Source organism: Thalassophryne amazonica, chromosome 14 (assembly GCF_902500255.1).
Source record: "Thalassophryne amazonica chromosome 14, fThaAma1.1, whole genome shotgun sequence".
NCBI lineage: Eukaryota > Metazoa > Chordata > Actinopteri > Batrachoidiformes > Batrachoididae > Thalassophryne > Thalassophryne amazonica.
In genome coordinates this window covers 39,354,749-39,371,055 of record NC_047116.1, presented here as the reverse complement: position 1 = coordinate 39,371,055, position 16,307 = coordinate 39,354,749, and the positions used below count along the sequence as shown (strand labels likewise).

At 41.2% G+C, this 16,307-nt stretch overlaps 1 protein-coding gene across 1 annotated transcript in view; it reads left to right on the top strand.

The window, feature by feature from the left end:
• The first annotated feature begins 2,563 nt into the window (after positions 1 to 2,563).
• The window catches only part of LOC117525342 (receptor tyrosine-protein kinase erbB-4-like), a 1,053,282-nt gene continuing 1,039,538 nt past the window's right edge, over positions 2,564 to 16,307 (top strand). Inside the window, exon 1 of the mRNA XM_034187180.1 lies at positions 2,564 to 2,920. Within this exon, the coding sequence (XP_034043071.1) occupies positions 2,842 to 2,920 (79 nt within the window). The 5' untranslated portion in view covers positions 2,564 to 2,841. The remainder of the gene's footprint in view (positions 2,921 to 16,307) is intronic.

Here is a 16,307-nt window from a genome sequence, read left to right as displayed (position 1 = left end):
CCTTCAGGCAACCACCTCAAAAATGCCAATACATCATACACATTGCATCCAGAAAGTATTCACTTTTTACACATTTTTTTTTTAAAATTCCTTTTACTTTTTATGTTTTTAATTCTTTTATTATGCTTTTTAATTTTTTATTTCATTTTGTTCTGTTTTTCAAGCTGTGTTATGTGAAGCGCCGTGAAGCGACCCTGTTGTGAATTGGCACTATATATATATATATATATATATATATATATATATATATACTATACTATATACTATATATACTATATATATATATATATATATATATATATATATATATATATATATATATATATATATATATATATTTTTTTTTTTTATTAATCTGTGATTTCTTAAGTTGTTGTTGTTTTCATAAATTTGCAGAAATTAAAAAAAAAATCACATTATCATGATGGGGTATTGTGTGTGGAATTTTGAGGGGAAAAATGAAATTCATCCATTTTGGAATAAGGCTGTAAGATAAAATACTGAATACTTTCCAGATGCACTGTAAATGGTTAACCAACTCTCACACGAGTGCCATTTATTCGCTTTCAATTCTGTTCTGTGCGCTGAGGGAGGTCAGGCAGTTAGAGTACACGATATCTGTCCAGATGTGTGGCCACATTGTCACTGCAGGAGGCATTCACCCCACACCTAAAGTGTGAAAGGATGCAGCAGCTGGTTCAAAAAGTAATAACCTTTTGTCACATTGTTTCCCGCTTGCATTATCTTAGCTATTCGTCTGTCAGCTCAAAGTCACTGCTTTCAAACTGTTACAAATAGCTCGGCGAGCACAATAATATCACTATCTAAACGTTCCATTTGACTTTTATTTGTTTCATTTACACTGAGCTGCCCCCAGGGACACAATTACCCTGGATATGGAGAAATATTGCCTTCCACACTCATGCAGCTCTGAGGGGAAAAATGGAAATCTTAGCGTGCATCACATCAAAATTTCTGTAGGTTATCGTTCTGCTGTCGGAGTGTCTTGTCTTCATTGCTTGAGCATAATGTATCATAAGCTTCAAATATCAAGTAGTTTTGGTTTGGAAAAAAAAAATCATATGTCCATGATCCGCAATAGAAGGAAAAATTATATAGATTGAATACTAATTTAGGTAATATTAAAAAAATAAAATAAAAAATAAAAATCACCCTAATTTTTCAATGCAATGAAGCAATTCAACAGCATTTTCTAATTCATTGCAGATGATCGAAAGATAGATAGAAAGATAGATAGATCAAAAATATAAAGGCAGCACTTTTGTTTTTGCTCCCACTTTTCAGGACATCAAAAAAACAAAATATTCCAGAATAAAATTTCTAATATTATGCCCTTTAAGTTCACACTGAAAAGTAATCTCTCCATCGTGAATTAAAAAGAAACAAAATTCTACAACACAACATTGTGGTGCAAATAAATAAGTGCATCCTTTATTATAGCACATATAAACCATCGCTTTACATCCAGTTTTCTTCAGACAAGTCAGGGGATGGATGCATGAACATTTCCAAGAAACTGATTATTTCTTGGACTTTATTTACAACAGTTATGAAGGAATACAAACAGTATACTCTATGGTAAATCTGGATGGAGCAGGCGGTTGTCAAAAACGGAGTGACCGTGCTAGAAGGAGACGAGTGAGGAAAGCCACCAAGACACCCCAGAAGACGTTATAGGCTTCTGTGGCTGTGACTGGAGAAATTGTGCATAGTGCAAGTTTCAATTCATGATGTAGGCATTACTTTTGACTGAGTTTAAAGGGCATAATTTCAGAACTTTTAATCGAAAAAGCCAGATTTTTTTCATGTCATACAAAATTTCAAACATGTAAACGTTCAAGGGGTTCACAACTTTCAAGTAGAACTGCATATACTGTACAGTATATAAGTAATCCAGAGTAAAAGATAGTAATTCCCTTCGGCTGCTCCCTTGTTTGCACTTGGGGTCGCCACAGCAAATCCAAAGTGGATCTGCATGTTGAATTGGCACAGGTTTTACGCAGGATGCCCTTCCTGACGCAACTCTACATTACATGGAGAAATGTGGCAGGAACCCGGAACCTTCTGAAAGGGAAACCAAGCGCATTAACCACTTGGCCACCACCCCTGCAATCCAGAGTAAAAGATAAATTTCAAATAATCTATTAGTCTGTACACAAAATAGTAAGACAGGCAACTGATTTGGAAATCACATAAATCCTGAGACAAAATGGACAAAATGTAAATATATTTGCCAAAGAAGAATAAAAAAATAAATATGGTTACAAAATATTGTTTAAAATGGCAATTTCTTGAATAACCATTATGGCATATTTCTCTTACACACACACATATACACTTCTGTTTTGTGTGACAGGTGCAGTAGAATGAGACAACAAACTAATCGAAGATTTTGGCAACTTCTTTCCACCAATGGCATCGTTCGACGGCTGGAGGGCGGTGCGCTTTTTGGAGATGGTCGGACACCTGTGCCAATGACAGTGATCGTAGGCGGAGCCCAGCTGGTGTGGGGGGTGTGTCTGAAGAATTCGAGTCTACAGCTTCATACTGTATCCAAGTCGGGAACTAATGGCACGAGTGCTGCTTTTTACTGTGTAGACAGGCGTTCGCGCGTTGGAAGCGATTATCTCCGGAGATCGTGCGCCCACATTTGGCCCGAAGCCTCTGAGGGCTGAGGGTTGGGGACAGTTGGACAAAGTTTAAACTCAGCCCCAAACGTCTCAAGTCTCGCACTGAAGCGTGCCATCCTTCGCGGTGATTTCAAGCAGGGATACGCCGCTGGAAATGTGAATTTAAAGGAGATACCTGCCGAGCACAACCATGAAACCAGCGACTGCTCTGTGCTGCTTCGGATTTATGCTCACTTTTGTCCTGTTTGGCTCCAGCTCTTCGCAATCAGGTGAGTGATCGGCGTCCTGTTCTGTGCGCACCAGAGCGCAGTGGCACAAAGTGTCCAACGGGTTTATCCACGAATATTGATTGATTTTAATCAGGCGACAGATCAAATGCTGGCATTTTAAGAATCGGTCAGTCAACGAAAAAAAAAGTAGTAGCAGCAACCGTCCTCTGAAGACGAGGGGGAAAATCAGAGATGCCGAATAATCCACGTTGGACAATGTGGATGGTGATGTTGCTGATGCTTATTATTTTACACGCACAGTGCCGCAGTAGTATTTGGGACGAAAACTGCAGTTGATGTCTTTCACATGTGATGATTTCCAGTCAGTGTTTTTTTTTTTTTTTTTTCCCTCTCTCTTTCTCTTCTCGTTGATTCACTTGTTATAAAAGTTTTCGGATGCAAACGTAACGCGGTAAAACCAGCAATGCCAGGTTGCAATCTGTGGTCATCCTTTTTTGTTTTTTTTTTAAGTGTCACTCAGAAGATGTGGGTTAGAACGCGTTTAAATTCCACACACTCGTGCGTAAAACACTCCCCATCTTTTTGTTGTTTATACGACTGGATTCGCACGTTCTGGATTATATTTCTTTCTGGAAGCGGAATTGTGTTATTTCTTATTCTACAGTGGGTCATCTCTTTTTTTGTGCGCTCTTGTCAGTGCACAATGTGCGCTTCCTTTTCAGCTTCGGGCTGCAGTGTGCCACGTGAAAAATACGCACGACGCAACCTCGAAGGTGATGCTTGTGCATCCTGCAATCAGCAGCGTCACTGGCAAACTCACGTGCGAGACACGGTCAGACTTGTTGTTCTACAAATGTATTCTTTTTCGGCTGCTTAAAGAACTTGTTTAAATTTTAATGATCCTTTCGGGGCTGTTTTGAATGTGGATCGTTTAAGGCGAAGGCGCACATCTCCACGAGAGCTGCAGAGTGCGCGCGGCACTGATGAGTGGCAGCTCAGTCAGATGAGCGAGAAGGTTTTTTTTTTTGATGAGGTATAGCTCAATGAGTACTGATATACACTCAACAAAAATATAAACGCAACACTTTTGGTTTTGCTCCCATTTTGTATGAGATGAACTCAAAGATCTAAAACTTTTTCCACATACACAATATCACCATTTCCCTCAAATATTGTTCACAAACCAGTCTAAATCTGTGATAGTGAGCACTTCTCCTTTGCTGAGATAATCCATCCCACCTCACAGGTGTGCCATATCAAGATGCTGATTAGACACCATGATTAGTGCACAGGTGTGCCTTAGACTGCCCACAATAAAAGGCCACTCTGAAAGGTGCAGTTTTATCACACAGCACAATGCCACAGATGTCGCAAGATTTGAGGGAGCGTGCAGTTGGCATGCTGACAGCAGGAATGTCAACCAGAGCTGTTGCTCGTGTATTGAATGTTCTCTACCATAAGCCGTCTCCAAAGGCGTTTCAGAGAATTTGGCAGTACATCCAACCAGCCTCACAACCACAGACCACGTGTAACCACACCAGCCCAGGACCTCCACATCCAGCATGTTCACCTCCAAGATCGTCTGAGACCAGCCACTCGGACAGCTGCTGAAACAATCGGTTTGCATAACCAAAGAATTTCTGCACAACTTGTCAGAAACCGTCTCAGGGAAGCTCATCTGCATGCTCGTCGTCCTCATCAAGGTCTCGACCTGACTACAGTTCATCATCGTAACCGACTTGAGTGGGCAAATGCTCACATTCGCTGGCGTTTGGCACGTTGGAGAGGTGTTCTCTTCACGGATGAATCCCGGTTCACACTGTCCAGGGCAGATGGCAGACAGCGTGTGTGGCGTTGTGTGGGTGAGCGGTTTTCTGATGTCAATGTTGTGGATCGAGTGGCCCATGGTGGCGGTGGGGTTATGGTATGGGCAGGCGTCTGTTATGGACGAAGAACACAGGTGCATTTTATTGATGGCATTTTGAATGCACAGAGATACCGTGACGAGATCCTGAGGCCCATTGTTGTGCCATACATCCAAGAACATCACCTCATGTTGCAGCAGGATAATGCACGGCCCCATGTTGCAAGGATCTGTACACAATTCTTGGAAGCTGAAAATGTCCCAGTTCTTGCATGGCCGGCATACTCACTGGACATGTCACCCATTGAGCATGTTTGGGATGCTCTGGACCGGTGTATATGACAGCGTGTACCAGTTCCTACCAATATCCAGCAACTTCACACAGCCATTGAAGAGGAGTGGACCAACATTCCACAGGCCACAATTGACAACCTGATCAACTCTATGCAAAGGAGATGTGTTGCACTGCATGAGGCAAATGGTGGTCACACCAGATACTGACTGGTATCCCCCCCAATAAAACAAAACTGCACCTTTCAGAGTGGCCTTTTATTGTGGGCAGTCTAAGGCACACCTGTGCACTAATCATGGTGTCTAATCAGCATCTTGATATGGCACACCTGTGAGGTGGGATGGATTATCTCAGCAAAGGAGAAGTGCTCACTATCACAGATTTAGACTGGTTTGTGAACAATATTTGAGGGAAATGGTGATATTGTGTATGTGGAAAAAGTTTTAGATCTTTGAATTCATCTCATACAAAATGGGAGCAAAACCAAAAGTGTTGCGTTTATATTTTTGTTGAGTGTAGTTTAATTCTTCTTCATATGCCATCATGCACATCTGCCTCAGTTGAACAATTCCAGAATTTTGCTTTGGGCTTGATAACATTAGTGCATGTTTGCAGCAATAGTTCTTGAAATGCAGCAAATTCATGCACAAAGTTTTTCTTGTTGAATGCCTATCATGGGATATGTGCAACCCAGTCTCACAGGTTTGATCAGGGATGAGTGCGTTCTTTCTCCGTCTATCCATCCATGCATTTTCTATACGGGTCACGTGGGGCTGAAGCCTATCTCAGCAGTTACAGGGCGTGAGGCCGGTTGCACCCTGAACAGGACATCAGTCTATCGCAGGACCACACATGGACAAACAAACAACCCTACTGACAATTTAAAGTTTGTAATCCACCTAACCTGCGTGTCTTTGGACGTGGGAGGAAGCCGGAGTACCCGGAGGAAACCCACGCAAACACGAGGATTACATGCATACTAAAAGCCACAGATGGGAAGCGATCCCATGACCTTCTTGCTGTGAGGCAGCAGTGCTAACCACTAAGCCACCGTGCTGCCTGAGTGCATTCCTTTTTACGAAAATGATGTAAATGCTACAAAATGCCAATTTTACTTTTTAAATTGGGGACAGCTCTAAGATATTTTTTTCTATTATTACCCAAAAACAGAAAATGAGGAAGGGTTCCTACATGATATATATTTTTAATGAGTTAATATTTGTTTCTCCTTTAAATTGACCCATAGGTGTGAGTGTGAATGAGTTTTTGTCTGTCTTTGCAATAGACTAGGGGCTTGTCCAGGGTTTAGCCTGTCTCTTGCCCCATGGCTGCTGAGATACGCTCCAGCAACCCCCCCCCCGCCCCATTAATTAAAGTAATGCCATAAAGCACAGGCATCAAACTGACTCCAGAAAGGGCCAAGAGGGTGCAGGTTTTCTTTGTAACCACAAACTCCACCAAGGTGATTTTGTTAATGAACTCATTCCATCTGCTCGAAGTGATGTTGATCAGTGAAAGCACCCGGTGGAGACCAGACAGAATAAATTTTTCCTTCCTCCTTCCCTCCACAAGGTGGCAAGCAAGACAATTGTCAATACGGCCGATGCCTTTAGCCGGCACAGCTTGATTTACATTTGTTCAGTTATGTTCTATCACCAGTTATTAAGGATCACAGGCAGTCATAGGGTGTGAGGCGGGGTTCACCCTGGACAGGACGCCAGTCTATCTCAGGGCCACATATCGACAGACAAACACATTCACACTCTCACCAATTTAGAGTCACTGATTCACTTATCTGCATTGACATGAACACTGAAAAATGACCACGTCTCACATCGTCATGTGGCCTGCCACTGCAGATGACAGGAATTCTACTTTTCGGGCCAGTAGTTGGCTGTATTCTGACCATCACAGTGCTGATTTCATTTTGAAGCTTTCCCTTGCAATGACATTTGATGTGGGTGTGATGTGACAGCGAGAGCTGAACATAAGTGAGGTAAAACCAAATGTGAGCAGGAAAGGTGTTAGAGTTTTGGAAACAGCTGAGATGAACCTCTATACCTTTATATTGTGTCAAACAATGCTTTTAAAAGTGGAAGAAATGCAGAAGATGGAATTGTTGTTTTCTTTGTACTACTGCTAATTATTTTGGTTTTACCTCTACTCAGTAATCACCTCTGATTACACCAACTCTTCCTGAACAGTCATGTCAGGTCGAGGAGGATGTGCTGGTGCACACTACAGAACGACAGACAACATGTCCATCACCACCTCTTGAAGGCCACAGTCAGGTGAAATGTGGGTGTCCTCTTGTCCTTCTCCGGCCGCTGATGTCCGTCACATTGAGGCCCCTACTTGCTGGATCATGCACAGAGAAACATACACCACATGGCCAAAATGTTGTCAATGATGTTATCACAAATGATACTCCTCATCTGAGTCTCCTGAAGAAACTATTTGTTTGACAGAAGTTATTTCAAGGTTACCTCGGGATCCTCCTCAGAGCTCTGGTATGAAAGACATCTAGTCATCACGTTAGGTGTCTGGTTAACGTCGAGCCATACAGTAAAGGCCTTTCTATGCTTCTCCTATTCCGTAACTCTGTGGACACGCAATGCTTCGATGAAGTCATGAACCTTTTGAAGCTCTCTGTTGAGGTTGGTGGGTGTAGCAATGCAATTTCACCTCCAGAACAGTAGGGGGCACAACATTTGTCATGACGACTGGTCTACTATCCCATGAAAGTCATTGATTGTGAGGGGAGGTGATGGTCTAGTGGTTAAGGCGTTGGGATTGACACCAGAAGATCCTCGATTCAAATCCCAGCCTGACTGGACAAATCACTAAGGGCCCTTGGGCAAGGTCTTTAATCCCCTATTGCTCCTGGTGTGTAGCGAGTGCATTGTATGGTAGCACCCTCACATTGGGGTGAATGTGAGGCATTATTTGTAAAGCACTTTGAGAGTCTGATGCAGATGGAAAAGTGCATCAGTGTGAAACCAGAAAAGTGAGACTCCAAAAATTATATCGTTAGTAGAAATTATGTTGTGGTCTCTGTCATCTCGACATGTAGTTATGATTTTTAGGAGGTGTACATCAGGGTACGGAGAGGGGCTCAGATGGGCTTTGCATCAATGCACAGGGTTCTGCATGGCTACGGAGTTGCAGATGCAGAGTAGCATAAATTTGGCTTGAGTTAGGAAGCACAAGGAGCCAGAGATTTAGACATTTGTCCTCTGCAAAGATATCAGCATCACCAACACCTCATAACTCCATAAGCTGTCCCTTGATCTCAAATGCCGAGAACTCAGAGAGATGAATGTCACTGACAAGATAAGTGCACTCGCTCAACATTTTTGCTACATTAAGATGCACTTTTAATAGTCCAGGAAGTCATTGAAAGCCTGGATCTTAGTCTTGATCCAGTACAGTTGTAAACCCAAACACTGCAAATCCTCACTTGGCTGCTCAAGTGTTGCAATCGGGGCATCCGCTGATTCTGCAAAGATCACAGCATCATCTGTGAAGTGCAAAAAAGGTACAATTTTAATTCTGCCTTGCCCAACTCTTTCCATTTTTATACCTAAACTGTGTCAAAGTACTCTTTATGGTGTTGACAGTCACACTATTGCGACTTAAAATATAAATTCTGTCAATGCTTTAACTTGTAACTAATACTGGACCATAAAAACTGAAAAAAAGTTTACCAAGACCTGCTTTAACACTGCACTTTCAGCTAACAAGATAATATATCCAGTTAAATTGTCATAGAATTTCCCCGTGGAAATGTTAGAGATTGTTTTCCAAATAAATTTGACTCCACTTTATTTCAGTGTACATGCAGCACGCTCGGTGCGCCAAAGCATCATCCACTGTTCATCAGCCTGTGTTCATACACTGATGAGCTGAGGAATCGATTTGGGAAATATGTACAGCTGTTGATTGTGAACCATATGGACCTTTTCTGTTTGTGTGTATAATTATCCAGAGTATGTTAGCTGGATGTTTGGAGTGGGTGTGTTTTTAATTTGTGTCACCAATAAAGCAGCCTATGCTGATTTTTTTTTGTGTGTGTGTGTGTGTGTGTGTGTGTGTGTGTGTGTGTGTGTGTGTGTGTGTGTGTATAAAAGGTTTGATTCTGATGACTTGGCTGCCAGTGAAAACTAGTGTTCAACAGTGTTGACAGTGCTGGTGTTCTGGCTCCTACTCTGTTTGTTGGTTGCATGGATTGAGTGTTTGGAAGGGTTGTGGCAACTGGCAGCTTTGATCCTTTTGTTGGTAAGGAAAGGATTGCTGACCTGTGATCTTTCTGGAATCAATGGACACCCTGATTGTTGCATTTAAGAACACATGAGGTATTGCAATGTCTGGGTTTGTGACTGTCCTGGATCAAGACTAAGATCCAGATTTTCAATTAGTTGCTGGACTCATTCATGAGAAGTATGTCTGTATGTGGTGAAAATATTGAACTTATCTCAGCAGTGACATCATGTCTCTGGGGTCTTGGACTTTGAAGTGGGGAGACACCTGGGAGACACCTGCTTAGAGCTTATAGGGTCATGACGTCACTGGACAGAGGTGTTTGGCAATGCCAGTATCTTTGAAGGAGACTGAAGGTCCGAAAATTTACAGGTCTGCATCTTCCTGTCTTATTTGTGGCTTGTACACTAACCACTGACCTTAAACAATGACTGGATAACTTCCATCTTAAGTCTCTTCGAAAGACCATTGGGTATCACTGGAATGGTTTTGTGTCAACCATGAAATTTTGGCCATAGGGCACATTTCTGAATGCATGATCCAACACGCAGGTGCCTCAGTGTTGAGGAGACATTCATTTATTCATTCATCTATTTCCTGCTGCTAATCTGGGCCTGGGTCATGGTGACAGCAGACCAAGCAGTTCATTCCACAATTCCATATCCTCAGGCAAGTCCTGTAACCCTTTCTGGAGGATCCAGGCTTTCAGTGACTTGCTGGACTCATCCACCAGAAGTATGTCTGTATGTGGTGAAAGTATTGAACTTATCTTAACAGTGACGTCATGTGTCTGGGTCCTTGGACTTTGAGGTGGTGAGACACCTGGGAGATGCCTGGTTAGAGCTTATGGAGTCATGACATCACTAGACAGAGGTGTTTGACAATGCCGATATCTTTGCAGGACACCGAAGGTCCAAAACCTTCCAGTCCTGGGGTGATCCCGAGGCGTTCCCAAGCCAGCTGGGAAATATAATCCCTACAGTGTGTCCTGGGTCTTCATCAGGGCCTCCCCCCAGTTGGACGTGCCTGGAAGACCTCCCTTGGGAGACGACCAGGGGTCATCCTAACCAGATGCCTGAACCACCCCAGTTGGCTGCTTTCAATGCAAAGAAGCAGTGGTTCTACTTTTCTGGCAGTGGACAGAGGCAAATGCCAACGTGGACTGACATTCAGTAGAAGATCCAACAGTTGGAGAATGCCAAGAGGTCACCCTTGTTTCACCTGACTGCAACAGATAGATGGTGACTTCCGAGAGGTGAGGATGGTCTGGGTGGCTGCCATCTGGTAAAGTTGCAAAGTGCAACACCAGTGCCATCACATGCTCCCAAACCTGACCTGACCTGACCAGCAAAGCATCAGCATTAATTGGCAAAGTGTCTTGTGTTAGTTTTCACAAATTCATCCTTGTGTTCTTCAGTGTATCGTAAGAATTTCAGAGGTATGCTGGCTTCGAAGGGCAGATAAACTCTGACCTGGATATGAGAAGGCATTGCTACTACATTCTTGATTTTATAATGCCACCCGCTGTTTACAGGAGTGAAGCTGCTGTGCACGACCAGCTGATATGGGACTTAACAGTATATCAGAATGTTTACAAGGGGTTGACTGAGGTGCAGACAGGCTCAGCTAGAGAAAAGTGAGACAAGGGATTGTTTTTTTATTATTATTATTATTTAGTGTTTGACACTCACCACATTGAAGAATGACACGTCGACTTTGTATCTGAGGCCCGGGATGAGAATGGTGTCATATTTGGCAGCCCACACAGCACAGCGTTACCACAAAGCCCTCTTACAGTCTTATCTGTTCCTTCTGTCACTTGTTAAAGGAGCTCTGACCCCACGCACCACCTGTCAGCTCTGACTTTTTATGAGAAGGATGGCATTCTTTGATTAGGCAGTGATCCTTTTCCATTTGTTGGATCAGAGAAAGTGAACCTCTGTGTTTTTACTTTCTCTGTTTCATCTTGATGACAGGAGAATAGCAGCTTCTGGGAATTGATCTATTCATCTCCAACTTTCATGTTCCTCATAGGTGATGCAGTTGGTTGGCAAAGCTGATCGACTTGGCATTTCGATATAAAATATCAAAAGATTCACTTGACTGTCTATGTTAGCTCTGCCAACCCAGTAATATATTATATCCAGTGATGCCAGTAACACATTACTCCAGGGGTGGCCAAGTTCGGTCCTCAAAAGCCACCTTCCTGAGACTCTTAGTTGTCTCCCTGCTCCAGCACACCTGAATCCAATGAAAGACTCGTTAGCAGACTTTTAATGAGCCTTTCATTGGATTCAGGTGTGTTGGAGCAGGGAGACAACTAAGAGTGTCAGGAATGTGGCTCTCGAGGACCGAACTTGGCCACCCCTGCGTTACTCTAATCTGACCGCTTTTTTCAGTAACAAGTAATCTAACGCGTTAATCTTTCCAAATCAGTAATCAGATTAAAATTACTTCTTCAAGTCACTGTGTGTTAATATTATTTTTGTATTGCGGCTCGATCACAGCATTAAAAGCAGTGTCACTGGCCCGTGGGCAGGAGGAGGTCGGAGTTCGGCTGCAGCTTCGAGTTGAAAAAACAGTTGTCATCTCTCAAAGAGCAGTGACGGCAGCACACCTGCACTGAGCTTTACAAAGACATTTTACGATTTTTTAATTTCTCTAAAACTCTGTGGCGCTCTGTGACTGTCCTCGCTACAAACACCCGCAACGCCTTAACAACAAATTTCTAATGCTTTTTTTCCCCACCCAAATACACACCTCTTTCTGACGACATGACATAAAAAATGCTGTTAAAACTTTCTTACTTGTCAATCTGGTCATGTTTCCTGCATAAATACTCATTATCCATGCTTCCTTCTAAGACAGCAAACCACGGGTGAATCCAGATAGAAAGGGGGCATGGGGGAGATGCGGCCCCCCTTTTTTCATACTACTAATGTTACTTACAATAATAATAATAATATTTTCAACAACTAAAATGTTTAGAAACAATTTAAATGTTAGAAAAAAATCTGGAAAGAATTTAATAGTTACATTTATAAACAATGTAGGTTAGAAATTGTAAGTTTTACATGAGTTTTATATGAGGTCAGCAAAGATGTCTTCATTTTATTTTTTATAAAACAAGTATTTATGTTCTTTAAAGTCAAGAAAGGGTGACTATAAAGTGAGTACTGGCAAAAAACAGGTTATCATTTTCATGTTGATAACCAGAGGGGTGGGGCAGAGGGGTGTTGTCGGCAGCTGCTGAAAGTAAATAATAAAGTAACTAGTAATCTAATGTAGTTACTTTTAAAATTGAGTTATCAGTAAGTTACTTTTTAAAGGAGTAATCAGTAATTGGATTACTTTTTCAAAGTAACTGTGGCAACACTGATTGTATCCTATCATATAATATGATACCAAAAGCAAAGTTTGGTATTTCCTGCATATTATTGCATATGTCATGTGCAACATGCTTTTGACATTTAATGTTCAAAAACATGCAATCCTGGTTATCATTATTTCCTGAATTTTTCCCAGATGAAGCAAACCAGTCAGCTCGTTCCAGCAGACAACACGAACACGCCTTATTCACATTATCACATACATCCTACTGAAAAACCCACCCAATTTAAAAGGAATTTTACAGGATCTCATGACAAGATCCTGTAAAATTTCCTCTAAATTAGGCAGGCAATTTCCCAGGTCACCCGTTGCCTGTGAAAAGCTGTCTCCTGCAACACATCACTGCTGCTGCTCAGCCACACCTCCACCCTGACATCCACCCGTGGGCTCTGACAGAGTAGAAAATGTGTATATCTTAATGTGCACATCATTGCTCCCTTTATCTCAAGCAAGCATCTGCAGGGAGTGACGTGATCGGAGCCGAGCCGTCAAACTCAAAGCCACCTGCTGCTGTTGCAATAAATATTCTACTGTGAGTTGTCTGACTGAAATGTATTGGGTTCTTCCAATTTCATTAAAATCAGTGCAGTTTTTGAGAAATTGTTGCTTTTCTGTCATTCTTTTTAAGTTCTATCTGGTAACATTAAGAGACAGAAGGTCCCAGGTTTGCCTCGGACCTGGTCCTTTCTGTGTGGCATTTGTATGTTCTCCCTATGTTTTGCATGGGTTCCCCACCAGGTGGTCCTACTTCCTCCCATCTCCACGAGGATGTTGAAACCCTAAATTGGAGAACTTGAAAGTCCAGACTGACCACTGGTGGGAGTGTGAATGTGTTTGTCTGCGTCGGCCCACTGACACGGTAGACTGGAGATCTGTTTCAGGTGAACCTCTCGCCCAGTAACTGCTTGGATAGTGACTCTTAACTGGAATAACCGGGTTCAAAAAATTAGATGGACAAGTAAGAATATGGATGGGAAAGTAAATCTTGGATCTGCCGTGCTATTTAGATTTGCTCAAAAATTTAAGGTGTCCGTCCTTGGTCCATGTCTTATACCTCCACCAAGGATCAAGAAAATTGGTTAAGGAGTAACAACAACAACCTTTTTTTTTTAAGCTCTGTCTCACAATTCTAAATATAAGGAAAAACATTTGGTTCCACCAAGTTTTTTCAGATTTCTTCCAAAATGTAGCGCTTTCTTCTTTGGCGTGTGGACCACCATTCCACCAAGTTTCAATAAATTGGTTCAGCAATTTATGAGAAAAGGATTATTATTATTATTATTATTATTATTGTTATTATTTTAAGATCCTCCCTCACAATGTTAATGTAAATGAGGGGAAAAATGAAAACTTTTCTGTCCAGCTCTACTTTCTGCAATATAATGGGGTCTTTCTTGGCCCATGTTCCACCTTGCTACCACATTTTATAAAAAATAGTTCTGATGGTTTTTGAGAAAATCTTTCTCAAAGTAAAATACTGTATGTGCATAAACATGGCCAAAAAAGCAATACTACTTCAATGAAAGTACAAGTTTAATTCAGCTGTCTTTCACAGCTTTTCTGGTGCTGGCTTGTAGTTTCAGTAGGTTAACTAAGGTAACCCACCTGTTACTCTCCTGGGTGCTCCCAAAGCCCTCTGCCCAGAGAGGATATGAACTCCCTCCAGCATGTCCTGGAACTATTCTGACTTTCCTCATTAAATTGAGTATAAAATTCAGATCACCTTAATTTACATAAATATATTTGGAATTCATATCTTGGACAGTGAAACCTGAACAGTAGATGTCTATAATTACTTTCCACATACAAGCTAATGGGCCATTCTCACATCAGAATGTTGAAGCTTTTATTAATCTAAATGTTACTAGATGAAGTGGGACTTTGACTCATTTGAGCAATATGACGCTTTAGTCCACATAAATGTTAAAAAGGACACATTTGAAAATTTGGTTTGATGGATGTTATTTTCTCTACCAGTGCAGGTTATGTCATAACTCACATCTGTTTCTTAGATTGTTCGCTTGTAACATTGTCTATCAGTGGAAGCCGGCAGAGTAATTACACAAGGGCCAAGGAAGAACCCACAACATGCTGGTGTGGTTCCAGATCAAGGAGAAGATCCTGATTTTGATCCTTAAAGCTGGACTTTGAACACAATAACTTTGATAATGGAATCAAAAGCTAAGGACAAAAATGAGGAATAAACTTCAGTAAAAAGAGGATCCAAACCAATTACTCAGGTTCACAATTAAAGGTCAGTGATCAGGATCACATGTGAATGAGGACTTTCATATTGCAGCAATAGTGATCAGACTTAACCAGTCATGGTGAACGTTAAGCAGTCGTGATTGAAATCGGTAGTCAAGATCAAAGGTGTATGTTTATTAATAAAAAGCAGTATCAGGATCAAAGTTCTTTGACTGGAAGTAAGGAACAGTAATCAGGATAACAGGTGGAAGTATGCACTCAAAAACAACTGCAAAGATTTGCTTTAGTTGAACAGGACAGTGTTTTCATATTGCAGTAATTACAAAGGCATTTGTAGAGTGCAGACTTTATCGTGATAACTGATATTTACTTCCAGTCAAAGAACTATGATCCTGAACTATGAACCTTGACCATAATCCTGACCTTTGACTGTGATGATAGATCTTTGATCTTGATTACTGATCTTTATTTCTGTTAACCCAGCTTTGATCATCATCAGTAAATTTCAAAGGATCAGAAGTTATCATAAGAGATTAAAGATCATTAAGCAGGGGACCTACAGTAATTATTTAGCTTAGCGTTAAAACTAAGCAATCACAAGTGAAGGCCTAGACTCAGGATCAAATGTGAATGATGAGGTTAAAATTCTTGTAATATGGATCAAAGTTCACTGATCAGAATCATAGTTGATCAATGCAGATCAGAGATCTTTAATCAAGACCAAAAGTGTATGATAATGACGAATGGTCAGGACCAGGATAAAAGGTCAATCATGATCAAAATTTAGTAAATGACATCAATGGTCAGATGCCAGGATTTTGTAATCAGGATTAAAGGTTTGTGATCATATTCATGTACATTACATAATACTGTCGATAAAATCGCAACAACACTTCAGTCATAGGGATCAAAATTCACTGATCAGTCTCAAAGTTAAGCAACCATAATTGAAGATAAGTATTCAAGATCAAAGGACTAAACTCTTGATCAAAGATCAGATTTAGGATCAAAGGCCATCAAACAGGATCAAAGTTATGTAAAAAGCATCAACATTATGATATCAGGATCATGGATTACTAATGACCAAATGTTACATCACAATCACGATCAGCTTCATGGCTGAGATCAAAGTTCAACAGTTGGATTAATATCATGAATCAGGATTACGGGTGAGTTTATGCTCCACCAAATGCCCTTCTAGTTACTGTTGTATGGAAAACTGTCCTGTTTTCTCAAACCAAGTCTTATCAGCAGTTGTTTGATATGCCCGCCAAATGGATAATGCTACGTTCGCTTTTGATCTTGCAGTTAAAACATCAAAGTTGGCCGTAGTAATGTGGTCACATTGTACATTTTTGTGCCTTATCGATTGTACACATTACTGACAACCAAGGGGTGAGGAAATAGCCACA